The 26,702-nt window shown below is 42.0% G+C and overlaps 1 protein-coding gene across 1 annotated transcript in view; it reads left to right on the top strand.

The window, feature by feature from the left end:
• The window catches only part of KAZN (kazrin, periplakin interacting protein), a 1,324,556-nt gene that overhangs the window by 320,409 nt on the left and 977,445 nt on the right, over positions 1–26,702 (top strand). Inside the window, exon 2 of the mRNA XM_052653947.1 lies at positions 22,430–22,587. Coding sequence (XP_052509907.1) covers positions 22,430–22,587 — 158 coding nt within the window. The remainder of the gene's footprint in view (positions 1–22,429; positions 22,588–26,702) is intronic.

The raw sequence follows: 26,702 nt of genomic DNA, 5'->3' as shown, positions 1-26,702 counted from the left end.
CTGATTTCCTTTAGGATGGACTGGTTGATTCTCCTTGCAGTCCAAGGGACTCTCAAGAGTCTTCTCCAACATCACAGTTTAAAAGCATCAATTATTTGGTGCTCGGCTTTCTTTACAGTCCAACTCTCACATCCATACATGACCACTGGAAAAACCATAGCTTTGACTAGATGGACCTTTGTTGGCAAAGTAATATCTCTGCTTTTTAACATGCTGTCTAGGTTGGCCATAGCTTTTCTTCCAAGGAGCAAGTGTCTTTTAATTTCATGGCTGCAATCACCATCTGGAGTGATTTTGAAGTCCAAAATATAAAGTCTGTCACTGTTTCCATTGTTTCCCCATCTGTTTGCCATGAAGTGATGGGACCGGATGCCTTGATCTTAGTTTTCTGAAAGTTGAGCTTTAAGCCAGCTTTTTTACTCTCCTTTTCACTTTCATCAGGAGCCTCTTTAGTTCTTCTTTGCTTTCTGCCATAAGGGTGGAGTCATCTGCATATTTGAGGTTATTGATATTTCTCCCGGCAATCTTGATTCCAGCTTGTGCTTCATCCACCCCAGTGTTTCACATGATGTACTCTGCATATAAGTTAAATAAGCAGGGTGATAATATATAGCCTTGACATACTCCTTTTCCTATTTGGAACCAGTCTGTTGTTCCATGTCCATTTCTAATTGTTGCTTCCTGACCTGTATACAGATTTCTCAAGAGGCAGGTCAGGTGGTCTGGTATTCTCATCTCTTTCAGAATTTTCCACAGTTTATTGTGACCCACACAGTCAAAGGCTTTGGCATAGTCAATAAAGCAGAAGTAGATGTTTTTCTGGAACTCTCTTGCTTTTTCCATGATCCAGCGGATTTTGGCAATTTGATCTCTGGTTCCTCTGCCTTTTCTAAATCCAGCTTGAAAATCTGGAAGTTTACAGTTCACATGCTGTTGAAGCCTGCCTTGGAGAATTTTGAACATTACTTTACTAGCGTGGGAGATGAGTGCAATTGTGTAGTAGTTTGAGCATTCTTTGATATTTCCTTTCTTTGGCATTGGAATGAAAACTGACCTTTTCCAGTCCTGTGGCCACTGCTGAGTTTTCCAAATGTGCTGGCATATTGAGTGCAGCCTAAAAGATTATGTGCCACCTGGGAAGCCCCAGTTAAAGAGCATAGATGGGAATCAAAATCAAGAACAAGGAAAAAAAGAACAAGGTTTCTTTGATAAACTTTTTCTGCTAGCCAAGAATTAACAACAGTCTCTAGGGCTGCAATAAGATATCACAGGATCTCCAAATTTCTTTTTTTAATTTAGCTTGTGCTTCTTATTATTTCAGAGGGTCATGGGCCCATAAATTACACCTTTTGTTTGGAGAAGAGAAAACCCATTTACTATTGTTTTTCTTTTTCCTTACAATGATTATAGGATTTTTTTGAACATAGCCACCCCCTAGTCTCACACCCAACCCTAATCTATACAATAACAATTAGCATGGCCCCTATAGAGACTTTAAAGTTCTGTGGGTGAGACTGGTTCCTGCAGTCTTGGAAATTTGGCCCCGGGCTCAGTGCCGCATAGAAACTTGATTAGCTGGCTGATTGTTAGACTGACCTCTGCTTGGGCTCTTACTGATGTGGTTCTATTATAGTAAAATGATTTGTGGGGAGAGGAAATCTTGTTTGGAAACACGTGGTGTAAGCATTCATGCCATGAGATGGACACGGACAGTGCAGGCTTTTTCTCTGCCACAGCCTGCCTTCCAGGAGCCTTGAGTTCTCTTTTAAAATAAAGGAGAGCAGCTCATGACTGGGAACATTTTGGTCCCAAGGATATTCACTTGGATTTTTGGAAGCATCTCTGGCTAAAATAAAATAGTGACAGGGACGGTTGTGGATTCTTTTCCCATGGTGTTGGTCTATCTGTGAGACGGTTCAACAGACTCATAATTACATGTTAAGTTACAGCAAAAGAATCATAGTTTTTCCTTTTAAAACGGTCTGCCTTAATGCCATCTGTGCAATTTAAAGTCGATCACTGAACGCATAGAACCAGAAGTCACATCAACATAGTTTTATGTCTTTCTGACTCTCTTGGAATGTGCCTTTCAGTTTTTTGGTGTTTTTGTTTTGCTTTCTTTTGATTTAATATTTATTTATTTGCATTGGGTTCTTAGTTGCAGCGTGTGGAATCTCTGATCAGGGATCTCTGGAATCTCTGACTAGTTCTCTGACTAGGGATCAATCCCAGGCCCCCTGGATTGGGAGCGTGGAGTCTTAGCGACTGGACCACCAGGTGGAAATCCCGTCTTTCACCTTTAAACCTTTCTCCCACTTCAGGACATTATGCTTCTCATCGGCCTCCACCCCCTTGTCATGCTATGTGTGGGTCCCTCATCCCCGTACCCCATTGGAAGCAGAATTCAGAATCACAGCATTTGTAACATGCAACTCACTTCCCCAGATCTGTGCTCTTCACCTCAGCGTGGACTCTCGGCAGGAAGCCTCCCATCCATGGAGCGCTCAGGTCTCTAGGAGTCTCTAAATTGTATTTGCATGCAGATAGCATCCTTGAGCTCCACAACTCTGTGTCCAGCCCTGCATGATAAGATGTTCACAGCCCCTTCATGTCAGGTATTGAAGTGGTGCTGCCCCTCAAAGCACAGGAAGCCACTCAGGATGGCTTCTGTTTGGATTCATTCTGAAAAGGAAAGACCCGTCTCTTGTCACCCACATCCTCAGACTCGGAGCTGTCCCTCTTGTCCTCCTCGTCTCTGGGCAAACACTGCTCCTTTATAGCGGCCTGGAATCTTGGGATTGTCTGCCTTGTTCACAGCTCAGCATCTTAGAAGACATCTCCTGATGGGGTGATTTCTGCAAGTGGGCCAGTCAGTCAGTCAGTGCTGGAAGAGGGGAGTTTTATAACTGCCATACAAGCTCTTCACGGAAGGTGACTATTGTCTTGTTTTGGGAAACTGAGCACCTTCCTGCAGGTGTTTTCACTATGGTACTGAGAGCCAACAGCAGTGTGGAACATAGTAAGGCTAGAGAAAGAATACTTAACATCCCAAAGTGAAAAAGAAAAAAAATTAACACAGTGCATCTCATTTCACAATTTTAAACAATTTAAATTTGGGTGATGCTTTCCCATGCTGGCCCAGGGGCTTGGAATTGGACAAAGCTGGGTTTGATGTCATTTCTGCTCTTGATTGCCTGTGTGACACTGGACAGGGCATGTCTCTATCCTCAAGTTTCTCATCTGCAAATTTCAGGTCATCAGACCCCTGTCATGTCTTTGCAGCAATTTTTATGTTACACTGAATAAGCGTGGATCTGGGGACACAGAAAGTGTTTAATGAGCAAGAGCTGTTGCTTTTATTACAGAAAGTTGGTACTATGATAACATTATGGGTGTGCTTAGTCACTTAGTCATGTCTGACTCTTTGCATCCCCATGGACTACAGTCCGCCAGGCTCCTCTGTCCATCCTCTGTCCGTGGGATTTTCCAGGGGATCTTCCTGACCCAGGGATCAAACCCACATCTCCTATGAGGAAATAAGAGTTATTTTTATTATAGAGTGTTTGGTAAATAAATTGCTTCTATATTTGAATTGTAACAGAGCTCAACTTTTTAAGCACTCCCCAAAATTATAGTAATACTTGTTTAGGTATTGTTGACACACTGATTGCAAATACTATCTGTTATCCAAAGAAAGTCCTTGGGTTTTATTTACATATGTTTGATTTATTTCCAGTTTTATGTACTTGGGAATATATATTCACTTTATCAATTTCTTTAATTTAGACTTCTTAGAATGTCTGTGATGGATTCAATTAGAAAGTGCAGGGCATGCGTGCTCAGTCGTGTCCAACTCTTTGCAACCCCATGGACTGTAGCCTCCCAGGCTCCTCTGTCCATGGGATTTTCCAGGCAAGAATACTGGAGTGGGTTGCCATTTCTTGCTCCATAGAAAGTGAAGAGTAGGTGACAAATTCTGTGTGAAGAACCCAAGGGCCACCACCCACCCTTGACTGTGGGAAATGGTTGAGATGTTCCAGGACTTCAGGTTATAATCTCCAGGAGCCTCAAACATTGTCATCAAAATACAGCTACTGCTGAGCCTGCACACTCTGGAGCCCATGCTCTGCAACAGGAGAAACCTTCGCACCACAACTAAGACCCAGTGCAACCAAAAGAAACAGCAACAACCAAAAAGACAGCTTCTGAAGAGGGAAGGAACCCAAAGCAGAGAACAGAGCAGGAATCTTCCTGGAAATCTTGTGTTTTGTCTTAAAATTTCACAGGAATGTTGCATTCCTTTCTGTATTTCATGGTGTTTGTTTTATGATGGAAAGAATGGCCTCCCCAAAAAGGCCTAATGCCCTTTCAGGGGACCAAGGGTGAGGATGGGGGCATAGTCATTTCTAGCACAGTGAATCAGTATCAACAGGAAAAGAGAGGCCAAGCCCTTGCACTGAATACAAAGGTAGAATCCAGGGACATCCAGAAAATGGAATTTAGAGAAATAAGGAAGGATAAGGGAAGGAAGAAGAGAAAGGTCTTGGGGTAGAGTTCTAGGCTGAAATCAGGACCTGGAAGAAATAGCCCAGCCATGAGAGCCCCCAAACCTCTCTTAGGATGCCTATCACGTGTGAACTGCACTGACCGTCAAACGATGATGGCCTCTCAGCTTCTTTTCAGGGAATCAATTGGTTCCAGGAGTGACGTGAACCTCCCACCAATGGAGTGCACGTTCCATCAGGACCCCAGTTAAGGTATTCAATCTTCTGTCACCATGAGGTTGATGTGTCCTTGGCTCTGACTTCTCCTGCTTGAGCCAAAGTCCATTTTCTCATTGCAGTCTTTACCTGAACAGTGACACTGAAATGAAAATGTGCACGTTATGCCCAGGCAGGTCTTCTGGCTACATGATTTTGTAACGATTCCTTTCTCACAGAGTGACTCTGTTGTAACTTATCCCCTTGCAGCTTCCATGAAGGTAAAGTGGAGTTGGCCTTGGTAATGCTTGGAAGCTGCACACGAAGAGAAGTGGAGCATTTTTTTTTTTTTTTTTTGAAGGCCAGTAGGCCAGTGCTTGGTTAGATCCTGTCTAGGTGTGACTGCAGAATGATGGAGAATTCATTACCTCTGTATGGTGTTTGGGGACCAAGAGGGAGACAGTGAAAGTGAGAGCACCTATTAATCATCTTTGTGCTAATTGGAGCTCATCTGCTGTTTCCTGAGTCTGCTCAGGGCTGTGTTCCAGTGGAGATGGCCTCTTATGCAGACCCTGGAGGAAACAGGCAGGACTGGCAGGCATAGACCTTTCTTATGGCAGTGGTGGATAAAGATAGTGGCTTCAGTTTCCTCAACAGGAGAATGAAGCCAGTAGTTGTTGTTGAGTCACTACATCATGTCTGACTCTTTGCAACCCTTGGACTGTACCATACCAGGCTCCCTTGTCCTCTAATATCTCTCAGAGTTTGCTCAAATTCATATCCATTGAGTCGGTGATGCCATCCAACCATCTCATCCTCTGCTGCCCTCTTCTCTTTTTGCCTGCAGACTTTCCCAGCATCAGGGTCTTTTCTAGTGAGTCAGCTCATCTCATCACATGGCCAAAGTATTGGAGCTTCAGCTTCGGCAACAGTCCTTCCAATAAATACTCAGGATTGATTTCACTTAGGATTGACTAGTTTGATCTCCTTGCAGTCCAAGGGACTCTCAGAAGTCTTTTCTAGTACCACAATTCGAAAGCATCAATTCTTTGGTGCTCAGCCTTCTTTACGGTCCAATTGTACCTAAAGCATGCATGGCATGAAGATCCAATGTGAGGATACATGAAGAATGTTCAGCAAAATGCTTGACATTCAATAAGTGCTTAATAAGTATTAAAAGCAGCTGCCATCACCCATAGTGTTGGTGTTTCTGTTATTACCATTGCCTTCCTCTGAGCAAGGTGTGGGCAGCACCAACCGAAGAAATTAGCATAGTTCTTGTGTAGTCTGGATGCCTTGAGAAATAGAAGGCAAATGGTGTAGGAGTACAAAGGAGTTGAGATCTGGGTCTTGTATTAAGAAGAGCTCTCTTACAGACATCAGTTCAAGCTAACTAGGGAAAGGAGGGGACTGATCCTAAGGGGTCAAGCAGAGGCAGCTTGATCTCAGGGTGAACTGAAACCAAAGATGAGAAAGGTGTCAGGTGTGCCTCAGCTCTGTGCTGCTTTGAATCCTTCCCCCTTCATGTTGTCTTCTTTCTTTGTCTCTCTAGATGCCTTTTATTTATTTACTGTTGACCATGCTGGGTCTTCTCTGCTGTGCACGAGCTTTCTCTAGATGTGGTGAGCAAGGTCTACTCTGTTGCAGTATGTGGGTGTCTGGCTGCTGCGGCTTCTCTTATTGTGGAGCATGGGCTCTTGGCCACGGGGGCTTCTGTAGTTGCAGCCTGTAGGCTCAGTAGTTGTGGCACATGGGCTTAGTTGCCCCATGACTTGTGGGATCTTCTCGAACCAGGGATTGAAACCGAGTCCCCTGCATTGGCAGGTGGATCCTTAACCATTGGACCACCAGGGAAGTCCCAAGATGCCTTTCTGACAACCAGACCACACGCTAGAATATGGTCACCCATTCACACAGAATTTCCATGCCATATGTCCAGCCACCTCACTTCACTCCATGTCTCAGCTCCTATTGTAGACCACTGGGCAGTGCTATCCAGGCCCAGTGGCTGCAAGTGAAATAAAAAGGGTGACATGGTGTAGGGGCAACCCAGGGCTGTAGACATGGACCGTTGACTCCTAGGGAACCTGGATGTTACCAGGGCATCCATCCCCTAGAGCTTCCCTTTGTGGCAGGCAGACTCAGAGGGTCAATTCAGAACCACACCTGCTCCAGGCTCATGGGAATAAGGCTGTGGGCATGGTAATAATCATGGTGGGTGGTTGAGTACTATCACCGAATACTAACTCTAGGTTAGGCACTGTTTGAGTCCTCTATTTGCATTAATTAGGCTAAGCTTTATGATTGTGAATTAGACATAGCTTTATCTCCATGTGACAGATAAGAAAAGTGATACCCAGAGAGTTGAAGTCATTTATACAGCTTGTAACAGATGGAGGCAGGACTTGGACTCTGCATCTCTGACTCCAAAACACACAGCTCTTAAAAGGCCCCTCTTCAATGGGAGGCAGGTCGGAGCTCCCCCAGGCTTCTCTCTGGCCATGGGTTTGGATTTGGACCCGGGCCACATTCATCTTCCATGATGTAACCTTAACCACATTCCCCCATCTTGGGACTTGTTCCAGCTCCCCGTCGACTTGTAGGCCATCTGCTCTCAAGCCCTGCAGGCTCTATCAGGGCCTGATTCTGTCACCACCTTGCCTGGACTTCCTTCACAACCTCGCACTCTTTGTCTCCGCCTGTGTTGGGACTTCTGCTGCATTATTGCTCTTCATCCAAATCCGCATGCATTTCTCAGCAGCCACCATGTAACTCTGGGTCTCTTGAAAACATATTCACTTAAAGCAGTTGGTGATGGATTTATTATCAACATCTCGGATCCTTGGTTTTAAGGGTTTTTTTTTTGTTTGTTTGTTTTTTAATGTCTACTTTCAAACTTGACTAAGTATGTGATTTGTGTCTTTTCCATTGGTGCCAGGATAGTATATTGGGTCCTGTCTACATTTTGCCATAAGACAAACCACAGTTAAAAGGTCCAAAATGTTCATCCCTAGAGGTCTGCTAAATCGCTTCAGTCATATCTGACTCTGTGTGACCCCACAGATGGCAGCCCACCAGGCTCCCCCATCCCTGGGATTCTCCAGGCAAGGACACTGGAGTGGGTTGCCATTTCCTTCTCCAGGGACCACTAAATTGTCTGATTTAGAGGGGTATTCCAATATCATTGTTTTTATGTCGGCAATCTTGAGCTGGTCACCCAGCTTTTTTTTTAATTGTGGTAAAATATATATAATGTTGGTGTTTAGTCACTTAGTCATATCTGACTCTTTTGTGATTCCACGGACTGCAGCCCACCAGTCTCCTCTGTCCATGGGATTTTCCTGTCACAAATACTATAGTGGGTTGCCATTTCCTTCTCCAGGGTATCTTCCCAACCCAGAGATCAAACCCACATGTCTTACATTGGCAGGTGGGTTCTTTACCACGGAGGCCCTGGGAAGCCCATACATGCATAAAATTTACCATACATAAAAAGCCCATACATAACATAAAATTTACCATTTAGGCTTCCTAGAATATACAATTCAATAGAATTTAGTAGATTCATGATGTTGTCTAACCATCACTGCTGTCTAGTGCCAGAATATTTCATCCCTGTGAAAGAAAAACGTGTACCCAATAATCAGTTCATCTCTCCCCCTCTCCCTCTAGTTCTTGGCAACTACTAATCTGCTTTCTCTCTCTGGGTTTGCCTGTTCTGGACATTTCATGTAAACTGAATCATACAATTTGTAGCATTTGTGACTGACTTCTTTCCCTTAGTATAATGTTTTTGAGGTTCATCTGCATTGTAACATGTATGAGAACTTTTAAAAGGAGCCTTCCTTTTAAAGAATGCGCCACATTCTGCAATAATATTCCACTGTTTGAATATACTACATTTTGCATACCCGCTCATCAGTTGATGGACTTTGGGGTTCTTTCTACCTTTGGCTGTTATGACCCCTGAGTGCTGCTGTGAACATTCATGGATAAGTGTTTGGTTGAACACCTGTATTCGGTTCTTTCGATGATATACCTAGGAGTAGAATCACTGGCTCACATGGAACTTCTCCGTTTAACTTACTGAGGAATTGCCACTCTGTGCTCCATGTTGGCTGAACCGTTTTGTATTCCCACCAGCAACGCATGAGGGTTTCAATTTCTCTGCATCCTTGACTCCAGTATCAACTTTTGACTTGCAGAATGAGTTTTATTACAACACCGGGGGCAAATACCTGAATTATTTAAGCTTCATTTATTTAATGAGACTATGTTAAAGCAAGAATTGGAAGCTGGTTAGCATTTTCATGCAAAATGCATCAAAGAATTTGAGATACATGAAAAGCAAAGGTTGTTTAACATGTAGGGATAAATTTGATCATTAGTTCATATCTGTGGACCATATAAATGACAAGATCATAAAATCCATGGTGCTTCTTGTGGCAGGGCTGTGCCCCATGATATAATTCATTTGGTATATTTTTCTGTAAAAATGTACAATAGCCCATCTTAGTGACTTCTGGACTCATCTGTATAAAATGAGTGTTTAGGGTCATAATATTATTTCATGCCTACACTTCATCTGATCTATAAATACAGAGGCATAGTATGCTAAGCTGCTATCCCTCTTCTGAAAACATGAAGACATTTTCTGTGTACCTTCAATTTTTGCTAATGACACAAAATATTGAAACTTGTTATTTTTCCCTCTGCCAACCCATGAATGTGCTACCCTTATCTGAAATCTAAATAAATACTCATTAATATACAGTGAAATTCAAATGAGCACTTCATACAAATATGCCTGCTATAAAAATACATGTTTCTTCAAATTTGTAGACCAGAATAACATGAAATAAATTTAACATCATTTCACATGCAGAACCACCAACCAAATAAACCTGGTTTTATGATTCAATTGCCTAAACTCAGGTAGGTAAGAAAGCATATATATGGCTTTTCATTCTATAATCCATCATACATTTTAAGAACAGTATTATTTGGTTGAGATTTTTATAGGCCAAATGGAGAAAAATATGCGTAACAGCTGATTCTAGGATGATGGGCTGGTGGAGCAGACAAAGTGGAGAGAAGCTGGCTATTTTCTTCATTTGTTTATTCATTTTTCTCTTTTGGATAAATGTTTATTTTGTCAAGCACCATGTGTGCCAGGTGTTGTGCTTAGAGTTAGAGAGGCAGTGATGAACAGAAAGTACCTGGTTGCTGACCTCATGGAACTTTCAGCTATCAATTGCTACAGAGGAGATGGGTGATGGTGGTAGTTTAGATGCTAAGTCGTGTCCAACTCTTGTGACCCCATGGACTGTAACCTGCCAGACTCCTCTGTCCATGGGATTCTCCAGGCAAGAATACTGGAGTGGGTTGCCATTTCCTTCTCCAGAGGATTTTCCCGACCCAGGAATTGAACCTGGGTCTCTTGCATTGCAGGCCCCACAGAGAAGATGAAGCCAGTCAATTCTAAGGGAAATCAACCCTGAATATTCACCAGAAGGACTGATGCTGAAGCGGAAGCTCCAATACTTTGGCCCCCTGATATGAACGGCCAATTCATTAGAAAAGACCCTGATGCTGGGAAAGATTGAAGGCAGGAGGAGAAGGGGGTGAAAGAGGATGAGATGGTTGGATGGCATCACTGAGTCAATGGATATAAATTTGAGCAAACTCCGGGAGATCGTGAACGACAGGGAAGCCTAGTGTGCTGCAGTCCGTGGAGTCGCAAAGAGATAGGCACGACTAAGTGAATGAACAACAACATTGCTACAGAGCAAGCCGTCCCCAAACAAAAGGATGTCACCTCATTATGCTCACAGTTTTGTGGGCCAGGAATTAGGGTATCATCCAGAGAAGGGGTTCAGCTCTGCTCCAGAGTGGCTGGGCTGTCATCTGGGGTGCTTAGAGATGGCTGAAACCATACGTCTAAAGTCTCACTTATGGCGGAAGATTGGATTCCTGGTTTTTCTCACAAAATTTAAGATCCTCTTTAATCTGCCAGAGAGGCAAACTTTTAAAAAAGTATCCACATTAATAACTATTACAATGAAGACAAAGTACAGGCTTCTTTCCAGTAATCAGGACTTCTTGATTGCAGATGACAGAAACCCAACCCAAATGAGCTAATGAAAAGAAGGAAATTTAGCAATCCACCTGAGAAGTTTGTGGCTGAATCCCAAAGCTGTAATGATAATATCAAGAATCTCGTTCCCTGTCTGTGGATGAGAATTACCTCTTCACTCCACTGGTTTTATTCTCAGGCTGGGGCTCCTTAGTTGACGGCTAAGAAGACTAACAGCTGCTCCACATTCTTAGCAAACTCAACTGGAAAAGAGGCTTCCTCTTTCTTAATAGTTATATCAGATGATTCTGGAATTAAATCTTGTTGGGCATGTTTAGGTCACAAGGCCACTCCTGGACCAACCACTGTTGCCTTGGAGATGAAATGCTTTGGATGGCAAGGTCTGGATGACATGTGCACCTCTGTGACCTGGGAATGGCATCAGCCCTACATGAACCACAAGTGGAGATGGGTGTTTCTCCAAGATGGAATGAGAGCTTCTTTTATTAGAAGAGGGAAATAGATGTAACCAGACAAATTACATGAAGTACCCATGAGGGCTTCCCAGGCGGCCCTGGTGGTAAAGAACCTGCCTGCCAATGCAGGAGACATAAGACATGTGAGTTCAATTCCTGGGTTGGAAGATGCCCTAGAGGAGGGCATGGCAACCCACTCCAGTATTCTTGCCTGCAGTATCTAATGGACAGAGGAGCCTGAAGGGCTATAGTTCATAGTGTCAGAAGAGTTGGACATGACTCAAGTGACTTAGCACACTGCAAGTATTCTTGCCTTGTCTAACTCAGTGAAACTGTGAGCCATGCCATGTAGGGCCACCCAAGATGGACAGGTCATAGTGGAGAGTTCTGACAAAACATGGTCCACTGGAGAAGAGAATGGCAAACCACTTCAGTATTCTTGCCTTGAGAATCCCATAAACAGTATGAAAAGGCAAAAAGATAGGACACCAAAAGATGAACTCCTCAGATCCGTAGGTGCCCAATATGCTACTGGAGAAGAGTGGAGAAATAACTCCAGAAAGAATGAAGAGAGGAAGCCAAAGCGAAGACAACTCCCAGTTGTGGGATGTGATTGGTGATGGAAGTAAAGTCCGATGCTTTAAAGAACAATATTGCATAGGAACCTGGAATGTTAGGTCCATGAATCAAGGTAAATTGCAAGTGGTCAAACAGGAGATGGCAAGAATTAACATCAACATTTTGGGAATCAGTGAACTAAAATGGACTGGAATGGGCAAATTTAATTCAGATGACCATTATATCTACTACTGTGGGCAAGAATCCCTTAGAAGAAATGGAGTAGCCCTCATAGTCAACAAAAGAGTCCGAAATGCAGTTCAGTTAGGTTCAATTCAGTTGCTCAGTCGTGTCCTACTCTTTGCGACCCCATGAATCGCAGCACGCCAGGCCTCCCTGTCCATCACCAGCTCCCGGAGTTCCACTCAAACTCATGTCCATCAAGTCAGTGATGCCATCCAGCCATCTCATCCTCGGTCGTCCCCTTTTCCTCCTGCCCCCAATCCCTCCCAGCATCAGAGTCTTTTCCAATGAGTCAACTCTTCGCATGAGGTGGCCAAAGTACTGGAGTTTCAGCTTTAGCATCATTCCTTTCAAAGAACACCCAGGGCTGATGTCCTTTAGAATGGACTGGTTGGATCTCCTTGCAGTCCAAGGGACTCTTCTCCAACACCACAGTTCAAAAGCATCAATTCTTCGGCGCTCAGCTTTCTTCACAGTCCAACTCCGCAGTAATTGGATGCAATCTCAAAAAAGACAGAATGACTTAGCACGCATATGAGGCTAAAAACAGAGTGACCTGCCTTGAAGAAGAGGTTCCTCCTTGTGCTATTACTTCTAATTATTCAACTTAAATTTATTGCATTTTCATTTTATATGATGCACTGGACTCATTGTAACTGGGATATAAAATGAATAGACGAATGGGTAATGGAGGGTGTTCGAGAGATCTTGGGGTTCATCAAGGGAAAAGATATGACCACTAGGTGGCAGTAGCTCACACAGGCTTTATTGAATGACCCTTTGGTAGTTTGCATGTGAAATCCTGCACAGCCGGAGACTATCCAGAAATGCAGAAGGTCAATACTCAGAGGGGAGGTGGGCAAGGAACTCATGGGGGAGAGAGGGGTCCTCCAGGGGACTTAGGTGTCCAGGTGATGTCACTCGCCAGCACAGTGGGGAGTCTGGGTCAGAGACCAGTAGGGTCTTGGGGTCTTTAAGTACCAGGGCTTATCTCACCAATGGCTAGCAGAGATTGGGCACAGTTTTGTGGGGTTTACAAAGCAGTTGGTGTATGAGTGCGAGGTTGCTTCAGTTGTGTCCGATTCTGCGACCTTTTCAACTGTAGCCTGCCAGGCTCCTCTGTCCAAGGGTTTCTCCAGGCAAGAATACTGGAGTGGGCTGCCTTGCCCTCCTCCAGGGAATCTTCACGATCCAGGGATCAAACTCAGGTCTCCTGCATTGCAGGTGGATTCTTTACCATATGAGCCATCAGGGAAGCCAGAGACTTCTCTTTAAGTCTTCTGCATTGGCAGGTGGGTTCTTTACCACTAGCCCACCTGGGAAGCCCTTGCGAAGCAGGCAGGCTCTAAATAGTTAACAATCTGCTTGTTTAGTCTGTATTTAAAATATTTGGATGTAAAACATTTGCGTTTGGCACCTGCTGCCTTTTGAGCTAATGGGTCTCAGCCTGCAGTGAAGAAATAAACACCGTAGACTAATACACAGAGACCATCTTGGTTTATTTATATAACAAAGATTCAGTAATTACACTCAGTTACAAACATAGCCACTAGTTAATATCAGTAAGTTAAAGACTTGAGGTATAAACTGTAGAATAATCATAATAGTAAATACCATGTAACAGTCATGTGCCACATGCTTTGTGCAAATGATCTCATTAATTGTAACTCTCAGAAACTCTGTGAAATTGTTCCTATTATTATCCCCACTTAGAGATGGGGAAGCTGAGGCCTTAAGCAGCTTACTCAAGGTTATACAGCTAGTTGGAGAGGTGGACACGATTGAGACCAGGCTTCTAGAATCCATACTCTCAAACTGACTGCCAGAGCATCTTTAGAGAGCTGGATCATCTTTCTTGGTCTCGGTTTTCTCACCTTGAAAACTATGAGGATATCACCAAGTGATAGCCCACAGCCAGCCTGACACTCTTTATGCCTAGGATTGCTCTGTGTGGTACCCTAGGTGGAAACACATCAATTCAGCCTCCTTGGCTACATCTTGAAGGAAATGATGAGAATGGAATGGCAATAGGTAGGGGACCAGAAGGACAGTATGTTTGCCCAAAGGAGAACACAGCACAATGGAGCAACAAGGGGTGTGTGGGGTGGAGGTGGTATAATGCAGGATTCTGTGTGCAGGCTCTGGGTAGATATGAGTCCTGTCTTCTTCTGACTGGTGCATAATCCTTGATGAATCTCTTAACCTGAGTGTCTTCATTTGTATGGTAGGAACGATGATAATGACCCTTCAGTAGAATCATTGGGGTGACTAAGTGAGGTAATGCCTATTAAACATGTAACACCATGGTTGCAAATACTGAGTCCCCATAGGTGTTTGCTGTAATATTATTAATAATAACTATTATTATCAGTGAAGGAACTATGTGATGGAGAGAGAAGATTCAAGAAGTATAGATAGGGGAGCATCAGCGAAGGGCTTCAGTCCTAGATATTTTTAGTACATGAAATGTTTACTGTGCCAGGCATTCTGCCATCTGCTTATTTTACATTTGCCAAAGAAAAAAAACAAAAACAAAAACCTCTAGACTTGTTCCCTGCCTTTACTTTTATTGTGTCCCACTTGGCTGGTGTTGGTGGTATAACACCCCATTTGTGGTGGTGTTCTCTAACCAGAGCTTATTCTGGATCAGGAGTGTGGGTATTGTGGCAAGATTATGAGAATAGGAGTTGGAAAGTCATGTCACGGCCTTGGGTCTCATCTGTTGTGTATGTTTCTGAGCTTCAGATTCTGCATCTATGATTTATCTTTAATAATAATAACAGCCAATATTTGTTGGAAACTTACATTGTGCTGGGCAGTTATGTAACTGCCAGTCATGTAAATATCAGAGCTGGGCATGAACTCAGGCTTCTGTATTAATGCCTCATCATTCTGCACAGAGGCTTTAAAAGCCCCTGATATGATAGACACTCAATAAATTGTAATTCTTATAATAATTATTATTTAGGATCCATACTCTCAAAACAACTGTATTTATTTGTCCATTAAACTTTTCCCTAATGTTTCTTCTTTGCCAAGCACCTATGATCCATGGTGAACAAAATTCCATTATTGCTTTCAAGTCACCATCTAGTCCAGAGACTGTGTAGCAGTCAGCATTTATGAGGCTCTGCGGCTGCTGCTAAGTCGCTTCAGTCATGTCCGACTCTTTGCGACCCCATAGACGGCAGCCCACCAGGCTCCCCAGTCCCTGGGATTCTCCAGGCAAGAACACTGGAGTGGGTTGCCATTTCCTTCTCCAAAGCGTGAAAGTGAAAAGTGACAGTCAAGTCACTCAGTCGTGTATGACTCTTAGCAATCTCGTGGACTGCAGCCCACCAGGCTCCTCTGTCCATGGGATTTTCCAGGCAAGAGTACTGGAGTGGAGTGCCATTGCTTTCTCCCTATGAGGCTCTACTCCAGTAAAAAATGCCACTGTCCCCCAGTTTTGGTGCTTTATAGTAGCAAGGGTTTGCTTTTCACTTGCATTCCTTCTACATTCTGGCAAAGGGAAAAGAGCAATAGTGGAACCACATGATGACTTTTAAAGTTTCTGCTTGGACATGGCATGACTCATATCTGCTCACAATTATTGGCTAAAGCAAGTCACAGGGCAAATCCTGACATCATTTAGGACAGGGAGTTTGTGTCTCCACAAAGAAGGGTCCCTAGGGAGGGCTTTACAGGAACAGGTTCAAGAGGAAGAGTTTGGGAACCAATAATTAAATCCACCACAGATGGATTCTTAGGCAATTGCAACATAATATGGTAAGTTCGATGAAAGAAGAGAAGAGAAGGGAGTGTTGACACTTTCAATGCACCTTGAATTTAGAACAAAGTGAAATTTAGTGCATATTTTAGTTACTGAGCCCCAATTTTCTGGAAAAAGAATAGAGAAAGCCTGTAATAGATACATTCTGAGAACTGCAAATTCGCTAGCCTGGTTAGAGTGAAATACATCGACAATAATTCTTTTCCTTCCAAGCAATGACATGAGTTTTGTTAATAGCAGTGTCTATAGGCAAAGGACTTGGGAACTGAGGTATCCTCAGAATGATGTGGGGAGAAAGGCTTATTGGTGAGAACACTATGTGCATGTACTGGAAGGTAGGGGAAGGGTAGGCAGGATGGAAAATGAGGCAAGAATCATGCAGAGATTGGTCCTAGATTCTGGTAGGTTATTTGGATGCCTTATACTTCAGTGAGAGCTCCAGAAAAATATCTACTTCTGCTTTATTGACTATGCCAAAACGTTTGACTGTGTGGGTCACAACAAACTGTGGACAGTTCTTAAAGAGATGGGAATACCAGACCACCTGACCTGCCTCCTGAGAAATTTGTATGCAGGTCAGGAAGCAACAGTTAGAACTAGACTTGGAACAATAGACTGGTTCCAAATTGGGAAAGCAGTACATCAAGGCTGTATATTATCACTCTGCTTATTTAACTTATATGCAGAGTACATCATGGAAAATGTTGGACTGGATGAAGCACAAGCTGGAATCAAGATTGCTGGGAGAAATATCAACGACCTCAGATATGCAGATGTCACCACCCTTATGGCAGAAAGTGAAGAACTAAAGAGCCTCTTGATGAAAGTTAAAGAGGAGAGTGAAGAAGTTGGCTTAAAATTCAACATTCAGAAAACTTAGATCATGGCATCTGGTCCCATCACTTTATGGCAAATAGATGGAGAAACAATGGAAACAGTGAAAAACTGTATTTTCTTGGCTCCAAATAACTGCTCCAAAATCACTGCAGATGGTGACTGCAGCCATGAAATTAAAAGACACTTGCTCCTTGGAAGAAAAGCTATGACCAACCTAGACAGCATATTAAAAAGCAGAGACATTACTTTGCCAACAAAGGTCTGTCTAGTCAAAGCTATGGTTTTTCCAGTAGTCATGTATGGATGTGAAAATTGTACATAAAGAAAGCTGAGCACTGAAGAACTGATGCTTTTGAACTGTGGTGTTGGAGTCCCTTGGACAGCAAGGAGATCCAACCAGTCCATCCTAAAGGAAACCAGTCCTGAATATTCATTGGAAGGACTGATGCTGAAGCTGAAACTCCAATACTTTGGCCACCTGATGTGAAGAACTGACTCATTTGAAAAGACCCCAATGCTGGGAATGATTGAAGGTGGAAGGAGAAGGGGATGACAGAATATGAGATGGTTGGATGGAATCACTGACTCAATGGACATGAGTTTGTGCAAGCTCCAGGTGTTGGTGATGGACAGGGAAGCCTGGCGTGCTGCAGTCCATGGGGTTGCAAAGAGTCAGACATTACTGAGTGACTGAACTGAACTGTACTGGTAGCTCAGTGTGCTCCAACCTTCCTGTGTCTAAATAAGAGAGAAAAGCTATATAGAGTGTTTAAAATTTTATAGTCACAACTCCAAAAAGTTGTTTGTTGTTGTTGTTTTCACGTTTCTATAATGAAATTAAACTTGGATCTGGAGCCAACATTTCAACCGATAATAACTCAGTCCCTTCTGGTTGAAAACTTTGTACCTTCTGGATAAATATCAAATAAATTCAAATTATTCCCCTGCCCATTCTCTTTCTCTTCTCTCTGGGTTATTGGGAGGCTGATATACAGTAAGTCCCCTACATATGAATGAGTTCTGTTCTGAGAGTGTGTTAAGTCCAATTTGTTCGCAAGTCCAACAAAGTGAACCTAGGTACCCAACTAACACTATTGGCTATATAGTGCTGTTCTGTAATATGTTAATAATACTTTTCACACAAATAATACATAGACAACAAATAAACACACAAAAACGTCTTGATCTTATAGTACAGTGCCTTGAAAAGTACAGTAGACAGTACGTCAGCTGGCATATTGGGACTGGAATTGAGTGAAGAGGCAAGAAGAGTTACTGAATGGAGGAGGGAGAAGAGGTGGGAGATGGTTGAGCTGAAGGATCATCAGCAATAGGAGTCAGGGGCCAGCTGCAATTTCACTCATGCATGATGTTGATGGCATCAGGTTCTGGGTTCTTGCTGGAACCAGAAGCATGGTCACATCTTTGAAAGTTTGTATGTAGGGGACTTAGTGGACTATCCTATCTTGGGGTCCATGAACCTCCCTCTGGGTACTTCTGGACTCACTGGAGATATCTGCAGTCCTCATGATGCTAAGGGAGATTGGAGGTGGGATAGTGAGGGTAGTAGGGCAGTAGTGCCATCTCAGATCCTCTTGGACCTGAAATGCCATCGACTGTTGTTTCCACCCTCATACTGGCAGGTGCACTGTGAGGTTGTCCCAGCCCCCAGTGCCCAGGGTAGGACATAAGACATTAAGTCACTCTGCTTTCAGATCCCCAAGTCTATCTGAGTGTATTTCTACCATCTCCTTCTGAGTACAAGGATTCATATTAGGCAGGAATCAGGTCCCATACTTCCTCTTTTTCTTGTTCATCTTTCTCTGTTTTAGCCAAACTTATTCCCTAGTCCAGGGAAGTATTTTAGAGCCTTCCTGTGCAATGAAAATCTGCTGTGATATCATATTCTGTATTCTTCCTTTTTCATGGCTTGTAGCTACAACTCTATGCTCAGTTGTCTGAGACTGATTCTCTACTGCTCAAAATCACCATTGATTTGTTTGCTATCTGTAGTGCTTACTCTTGGAGAAGGCAATGGCACCCCACTCCAGTCCTCTTGCCTGGAAAATCCTATGGACGGAGGAGCCTGGTGGGCTGCAGTCCATGGGGTCGCTAACAGTCGGATATGACTGAGCAACTTGATTTCACTTTTCACTTCCATGCATTGGAGAAGGAAATGGCAACCCACTCCATTATTCTTGCCTGGAGAATCCCAGGGACAGGGGAGCCTGGTGGGCTGCCGTCTGTGGGGTCGCAAAGAGTCGGACATGACTGAAGAGACTTAGCAGCAGCAGCAGCAGTGCTTACTCTGGGCTTGCTTGGTAGCTCAGCTGGTAAAGAATCCACCTGCATTGCAGGAGACCCTGGTTTGATTCCTGGGTCAGGAAGATTCCCTGGAGAAGGGATAGGCTACCCACTCCAGTATTCTTGGGCTTCCCTCGTGGCTCAGACAGTAAAGAATCCATCTGCAATGAGGGAGACCTAGATTTGATCCTTGGGTTGGGAAGATCCCCTGGAGGAGGGCATGGCAACCCACTTCAAAATTCTTGCCTGGAAAAATTCCATGGATGGAAGGAGCCTGGCAGTCTACAGTCCATGGGGTCACAAAGAGTTGGTCACAACTGAGTGACTAAGCACACAACAAGGACAGTTAACATTTCTTTTAATGGAAGGTCTGTTGGTGAAGTTTTTTCTGCTTTTATCTGAAAAAAGTCATTATTTCACCTTCATTTTTTGAAAGATACTATTATTGGTTATAGAATTCTAGATTGACAAGTATTTTCTTCAGTATTTTTAACAGTCATAGATTCTTCTCTGGTTTTCATAGATTTTGATGACAAGTCTGATATCATTCCTCTCTCTCTTCCTCCAAATACAGTTTGCCTTCCTCTTCTGGCTGATTTTAAGATTTTTGTGGACTTCCCTGGCAGTCCAGGGGTTAAAACTCTGTATTTCCACTGGACAGGGTGTGGGTTTGATCCCTGGTCAGGAAACTAAGATCCTCCATGCCATTGCAAAAAAAAAAGATTTTCTGTTTCTCACTGTGTGTTTAGCAATTTGATTATAATATGCCTTGGTGTAGTTTTCTTTGTGTTTGTCTTGCCTGAAATTTATCGAGATTCTTGTATTCAGAGGTTAATAGTATTATCAAATTTGGACAAAAAAAATTTTCACTGTTTCTTCAAACATTGTTTCTGTCCCTGCCACTACCCTACCCCCTCGGATTCCAAGTGCATGTTTCTCAGACAGCTTTATATTGTCAAAGATGCTCTGTTTATTCATTATAGAGAGTTTTATTATAAAATTTCAATTTCATTGATATTTTCTTCTTCATTGTTTAATCTGCTATGCATCTCCTCTAGTAAAAATTTCATTTTAGATATGCATTTTTCATCCTTAGATGCTCTATTTAGTTCTGGTCTAAATATTATATTTTTCTCCTCATCATAATAGTGTTTTTTTTACAACCTTGAATAAACAGAGAATATCTATAGTAGCTATCTTAATAGTCATATTTTCTAATGCTATCACTTGTTATTTCTGAGTCTGTTTCTATAAACTGATTTTTCTCCAGGCTACAAGCTACACTTTCTTGTTTCTTTACATGTCTAGTAATTTTTTTTATTGAATACAGAGCCTTATGAATTTTGCATTTTGAGTGCTAGATTTTGTTATGAAAAGTGAAAATGTTAATCACTCAGTCATGTCCAACTCTATGTGACCCCATGTACTGGAATCTGCCAGGCTCCTCTGTCCATGGAATTCTCCAGGCAAGAATACTGGATAACCAAGAATACTGGGTAACCGTTCCTTTCTCCAGGAGATCTTTCTGACCCAGAGATCGAACCTGAATCCCCTGCATTACAAGCACATTCTTTACTGTCTGAGCCACCAGGGAAGCCCAGATTGTATTCAGTCAGTTCAGTCACTCAGTCGTGTCTGACTCTTTGCGACCCCATGAATCACAGCACACCAGGCCTCCCTGTCCATCACCAACTCCCGGAGTTTACTCAGACTCACGTCCATCGAGTTAGTGATGCCATCCAGCCATCTCATCCTCTGTCGTCCCCTTCTCCTCCTGCCCCCAATCCCTCACAGATTGTGTTATACTTCTACAAAAAAAAAAAGAAAAAAAAGCTCATTTTTCTTTCCTGGTAAGTATTTTAGTTATGGGAAGATTAGTTTGATCCTTACAAGGCTTACTTTTAAACTCCTTTTGGGTAGACCTGGAGTTGCCTTTATTCTAAGGATCATTTAGCTTTGTTTCTAAACCTTTATCCTTTGGGAGTCCCTGCTGAACATGCTGTGAATTCCAACCAAGACCCTCCACTTTGGCCAGTGAGCATGGAAATAATTTGTTTTCCTGTAAGATCTCTTGGAATTATTGGGCTTACAGCTCCCCAAAATGTGACTGTCCTTTCCTGGAATTTTCTCTTGCCAGATATGTAAGGTTTAATCTTACCCATATATAGAATTGATATTTAGCCAACAACTCAGAGACTCCTGTGCAGATTTCTAGAGATCTCTGTGTAATTCCTTCTTTCTTAGTGATTTGTCTTGCAAATCAGAGCAGACTTAATCTTTCCAGTCTCTATCTTCTCAATTCAGTGTGAGGGGTGGGTTCTCCTTGAATTTCTCTTCCCATGTTGTGGTCTGGACATTCCATTTTTGCAGGATGCTGGCAATGATAGAACTCAACTTTTTCATCTTTTCTAAAGGATCACAGTGTTTTGCTGCTGTTCAATGTCTAAAAGTATTTGTTTCTGATATATTATACAGTTTTCTAGTTATTTGCAGCAAGTGGGTAATCTGAATATTCTTACTCCCTCATGGTCAAAGGCAGATGTTCTCAGAGTGATTCTATTGGATACTAGTTTTTGATGATTACTTTGTATCCTCAGAATGGTGATTAGTGCAGTGATTTCCTGAGAATGTGTAGGCTTTACTTATTCTTGGTTTGAAAGGATAGATTTACCTGGAAGTTACAGAAATTCAATGAGGAAACAAATTTTATTTCAAGGGAATGTAAGGAAATTAATTCACCAACATTTGTTGAGCACCCTCTAACTTTTAGGACCTTTCCTAGTTATTGGGCATATACCAAACATAAACCAAGAGATTATTTTGAAAATCTCTACTCTTACCACATTTACTATGGAGAAAGCAGAAAAGGAAGTAAAAAGCATAAATAAAGTGAAATCTCAAAATCATGTCAGATGGCAAGTGCCGTGTGATTGATAGAGAAACAATAATCCTCCTGGTACAAATGTAGTACTGATTGGAAAATATGGCCACTATCCCTTCATTAAACTTAATGATAGAGGCCATCTGTTAAGAGGTAAAATAGCCAACTGTATGACTGTAAATGTAAATCTACTATAGAGCTCTCCCCTCATGCCCTACTAATCTCTCTCTAATTCATAAACACTTATGTGTCATCTTTATAGAAGTGTTTGCTAACTTGTTTATTTTCTGTGATTGGCACAGGACTGAACTTTCCATGTGAGTAAGCATCCAGTCTGGTTTTGCCCACAACTGAATCCCCAAGCATTTCCATACAGGCTCATGATTTGGAGAGTGTTCAGTCTATTACCCGTTAAACACATGTGTTGGAGAGACCCATGGACATAAGGGTTCTTGACACCCGCCTGGGTTATACTTTATGTGTTCACCCTCAATTCTCCCTTCAAAAATTATAGCCAGTTTCTCTTTGAAAGTTACCTACTGTGATTCGACTTTCTTTCTTTCTTTCTTTCTTTTTTTGCAGCAGTCCAGTCACTGCACACCCTAAATGACCAGATATCCCATTTTATTGTCACCAAGTCAAAGGCGCTGGAGGAGGACCAAGACCCTTTTCTTCCCACTGAGAAGGAGACGCTCAAGAGTTCCATGATATTGATGAGGCACCTCTTAATGGATGCTCAGGTACAAAGATCAATAAATCCTATATAGAGTAGGTGGTAACCTTTTTTTGTTTTCTTCTTGGTATAGGGTGCACAAAAACACTCATCTGTCACATTCATTATGATTAACTTTGTGATAAACATAATGGACATTCTGATATATTGAGTATTGGATTTCTAATTAACTATTATTTTGGATTTAGTATCAAAGTGGCTTGTTTTTAAGTCAAAGTAATAGGGCTTAAAATAATATATGTGTTGTCTCTGAGAATTGAACAGATCTCCCATCAGCCTTGGAAAGTGAAAACCCATTTACATACAAATTTGGCAGGCATCAAAGCTGGCAGAGGCTTTGGAGTGGAGCAATACTTATCCCAAACAGCATCACTGAGTAACTAATGAATATTTTGGTACATTTGGTGCACCATCAGTAAGCGAATCAGCACTACTTTTTTTCTTATTTTTTCTTTTTAATGCTAGCAGTGAATTAATTACAGAAGATATTTAGTTCATTGCATGGTTTGTTGAGATGTGATTCTTCAAGGTTATTCCTTGTTCACTCTTATATTGAAATATTTAAAAACTAATGTATCTATTCCTTCTGGTTTTGTTGGTGGGTCTCTCCCGATGTGTTGATGGACAAACACCAGGTGTCTTAAGAGAACTGATCATTTTCTGTGTTTGTGAAGCTAAGCTGAACTAGATTTTATTTTCGTGTCTGCCTCTTCCATATTTAGAAATGTTTAAGAAAATGTTCTTTGGGTCTGGTGATGTTGTTCTATTTTCTCTTAGAGCTTTCTTCCTGAGCTGTTTTTTCTGTTCAACAGCAGAGAGGTCAGAATGGTTGGTGGTTTCCTGTGTTCTGCTCTGTATCAGATTTTCTACTATGGTTTCTTTGCTTTTGTTTCTATCATGGTGGTTTTTTATGTTTTATTATTTAAAATTAATCGTGAAGCCTCGATCTTGCACCAATAAGACTTTAACCAGCAATGTTTTGTTTATTTCTCACCTGTCAATGCTTGAAGCTGTCCCATGGCATTTTTGAGCCCCTGTATTGAGGTGGCCCAAATTATGCAAAGCCTTTCATTTTTATTCACTGTTCTCCCCTTTCCCCTTTATTATGAGCAACCCATTCAGCCTCTCCTTTCTCCCCAGGCCTGCCTAGTGGAGAAAGGGAAGATTGTGAAGCTACAACAACCAATTTTAAAACTCAGGGGAAAAAAGGGAAATTTAGAACAATTTACCAAATAAAAGAGAGCAAATTGTTCTTGAAAGGATTAGCTTTCCTCGGTGCCTGGACCCAATCCTATAGCTAATACAACAGCCAAGGGAATCATCTGAATGCATCCTTGATGATGTTGTGTAAACTCCTGTTTGCAAAATATTAAGGGAGTAAGAAATCATTCATCTTTTCCCTCTCCTTCATATATGAGCTTACTAGTGCCTAGAAGTGGATTTTGAGAATTTAATGTTGCTTAAGGAAATATTTTCTCCCCCTAACTAAGTACAGGGTTCATTTAACAACTTGTATCCTTTATGGCTTTGATTACAAATTTTTCTTTATTTATCAGGTGGGACTAAAATATCTTATAATGTGGTTACTGTGTGGGAAGAATTGATGCTTTTTAACTGTGGTTTTGGAGTAGACTCTTGAGAGTCCCTTGGACAGCAAGAAGATCCAACCAGTTCATCCTAAAGGAAAGCAGTTTGGAAGGACTGATGCTGAAGCTGAAACTCCAATACTTTGGCCACCTGATGTGAAGAACTGACTCATTGGAAAAGACCCTGATACTGGGAAAGATTGAAGGCAGGAGAAGAAGGGAGTGACAGAGGATGAGATGGTTGGATGGCATCACCGACTCAATGGACATGAGTTTGAGTAAAACTCCAGGAGTTGGTGATGGACAGGGATGCCTAGTGTGCTGCAGTCCATGGGGTCACAAAGAGTCGGACATGACAGAGTGACTGAACTGAACTGTGTGGGAATATTTTATTATCTCATTCTCTCCTGGTACCAAATCAATGCCTGGTAGAACTTTCTCATTTAAATAGCTAGGGAAGCATGGAGCAAGATATAGTGGATATTCTGCTAAGTCATACACTCTAAAAGGAAGATCAGCTGGATCTTTCCCCAGAGAAAAATGATCATAGACATTCAGGTAAGAAAGTGGTATAGTATCTGGAAATGTTATTTCTTTGCCTCTTATTTTTTCAAAGATCCCTCCCTCTTATCTTTTGGACTAATATAGGATGAGGTGGGTTGTGATCAACCTAAAAATACTAACTTCATTTATTTTCTTCTAAAGGCATTAACTTTTTGAAACATTATTTGTGATTATGAATCTAGGTCTATGGCTGAAGTCAATTAGATTCATGTTATCTAATACCCCCAGGCTCAGATAACCTCTGAAATAACTCTCTACAAGATTAATGTTGCCAAACTTATAAAATACTGAGAAACCCCAACATTTTTGGAATGGCTGGGGTGATGTGTAGTTTTGAGTTCTGAAATAGACAACCATAGCTATATGATTTTTAATGAGAATCTTTATTAAGCATTTTGGAAATTTGGGTCTTTTCCATTCATTTTTTGGCATTGCCTCTTGTCTCAATTCCAAAGATGAACAAATGTACTTACTTCATTTTCTAAGTTCATCAGTAATGAGAGGTCAATAGCAGGTAAATATAACTTCTAGGTATCTCCTTCCGTTCAGCTGCATTTTATGATATTAATAGATGTTTGTGTGTTGCAGGCCGTAAGCTCTTCAAGAGTAGCAACCACATCCTGAACTTAGTTGGTGTAATAGCCTTCTTAGTTCCATACCCAGAGGACTCTTAATAGTATTAGATTATGATGAAATACTCTGACATCAGCTTGCAAGTTGAATGAAGTCAGGCAAAAAGTATTCCAGAGAACCTGGAAGCTGCTTCCAGAGTGACTGCTTAAAAGACATAATCGATTCAAGTCACATCTGTCTTGGAAGCAATAAATCCTGCTTAGGAGAATGTCAAAGGCAAAAGCATTGCTGGGCTATGAAATTCCACCTCTGAGGATTATAAAACAGTATGCACAGAGCAAACACCTCTCCCAAGTATGATGGGGGTTCCAGAGATGATTGGCAGGTCTGACAATCCATCCTAGAGAATGGAATCAAGAAGGAATATCTCACACAGGCAGCCCAGAGGCCTGCAAGTGTTTATTCATCCCCTACATGTCTGTCTGAACATTTAGGGGGTGTCTAAAAGAGGCCCAGTGCCTCTATTTGCATTTCATTCCCTGTATAATCCAAAGGCCCCCCAAACTGAATGAAGGGTACCATTCAGATCACATTTGAAACCTGATCTTGTGGCTTTTATTCCTGAGAGCTCCGTCTAAACCCAAAATGCCGACTCAGCTTTGTAAGTGATTAGATTCATAACACCAAAGAGGCAATTCTTTCTGGTACAGATTAATTCTTTTACTTGTACTATGTGACTCTGCATGCTAAGAGGGGTTGATTATAGCAAATTAAATCTCCTATTGGCAGTTCTCTCCTTCTTTCCTCCAAAGACCTAATATCATTATTTATTAAGGGGTAAACAAATGCTTGGGAAAACAATAAGATCACTTTGTTGGCAGTAAGGTCCTTCTCTGGAAGGCTGGGTATTGAAAAGCAGAGATCTTTTGTGCCTCATTGTGGGTGGGGTCTCTTTTCACAGGACTTGGGATATGGAGCGGTCAAGGAGGTCCTGTGCTCCACTGACCCTCGGCCACTGGCCAGGCCTGACAGTGCCTCAGCCTTCTCTGCCCGGAACGTGGCTTGTCCAGGTCTGAAGGGAGAGCTTAGTTTAAGTGAGACTCAATCACTGGGACATCCTTCCCAGAGGACTATCTCTAAGAATGAAGTGAGCAAGTCTTTACACGCAAAAATAAACTGTACAACCATCTTCTCTAAGCAAGTCTGCATGTACAGGCTGACAAAAGTCAAGTGTTAGGCAGAAGAGGAATGATACACGCTTTATCTTCTGGGCCGTCTTATTCCCCTACTCTGTCCTCACTGTCCCTTTTCTTCTTGCCTTTTTTATTCTTTTATTTTTTTAAATTTAAATTTTTTTATTTTAATTGGAGGCTAACTACTTTACAATATTGTATTGGTT

This window comes from Budorcas taxicolor, chromosome 16 (genome assembly GCF_023091745.1).
Source record: "Budorcas taxicolor isolate Tak-1 chromosome 16, Takin1.1, whole genome shotgun sequence".
NCBI classification, from domain to species: domain Eukaryota; kingdom Metazoa; phylum Chordata; class Mammalia; order Artiodactyla; family Bovidae; genus Budorcas; species Budorcas taxicolor.
Note: the sequence above shows the minus strand (reverse complement) of the source record. Positions and strands in the feature narration are given on the sequence as shown.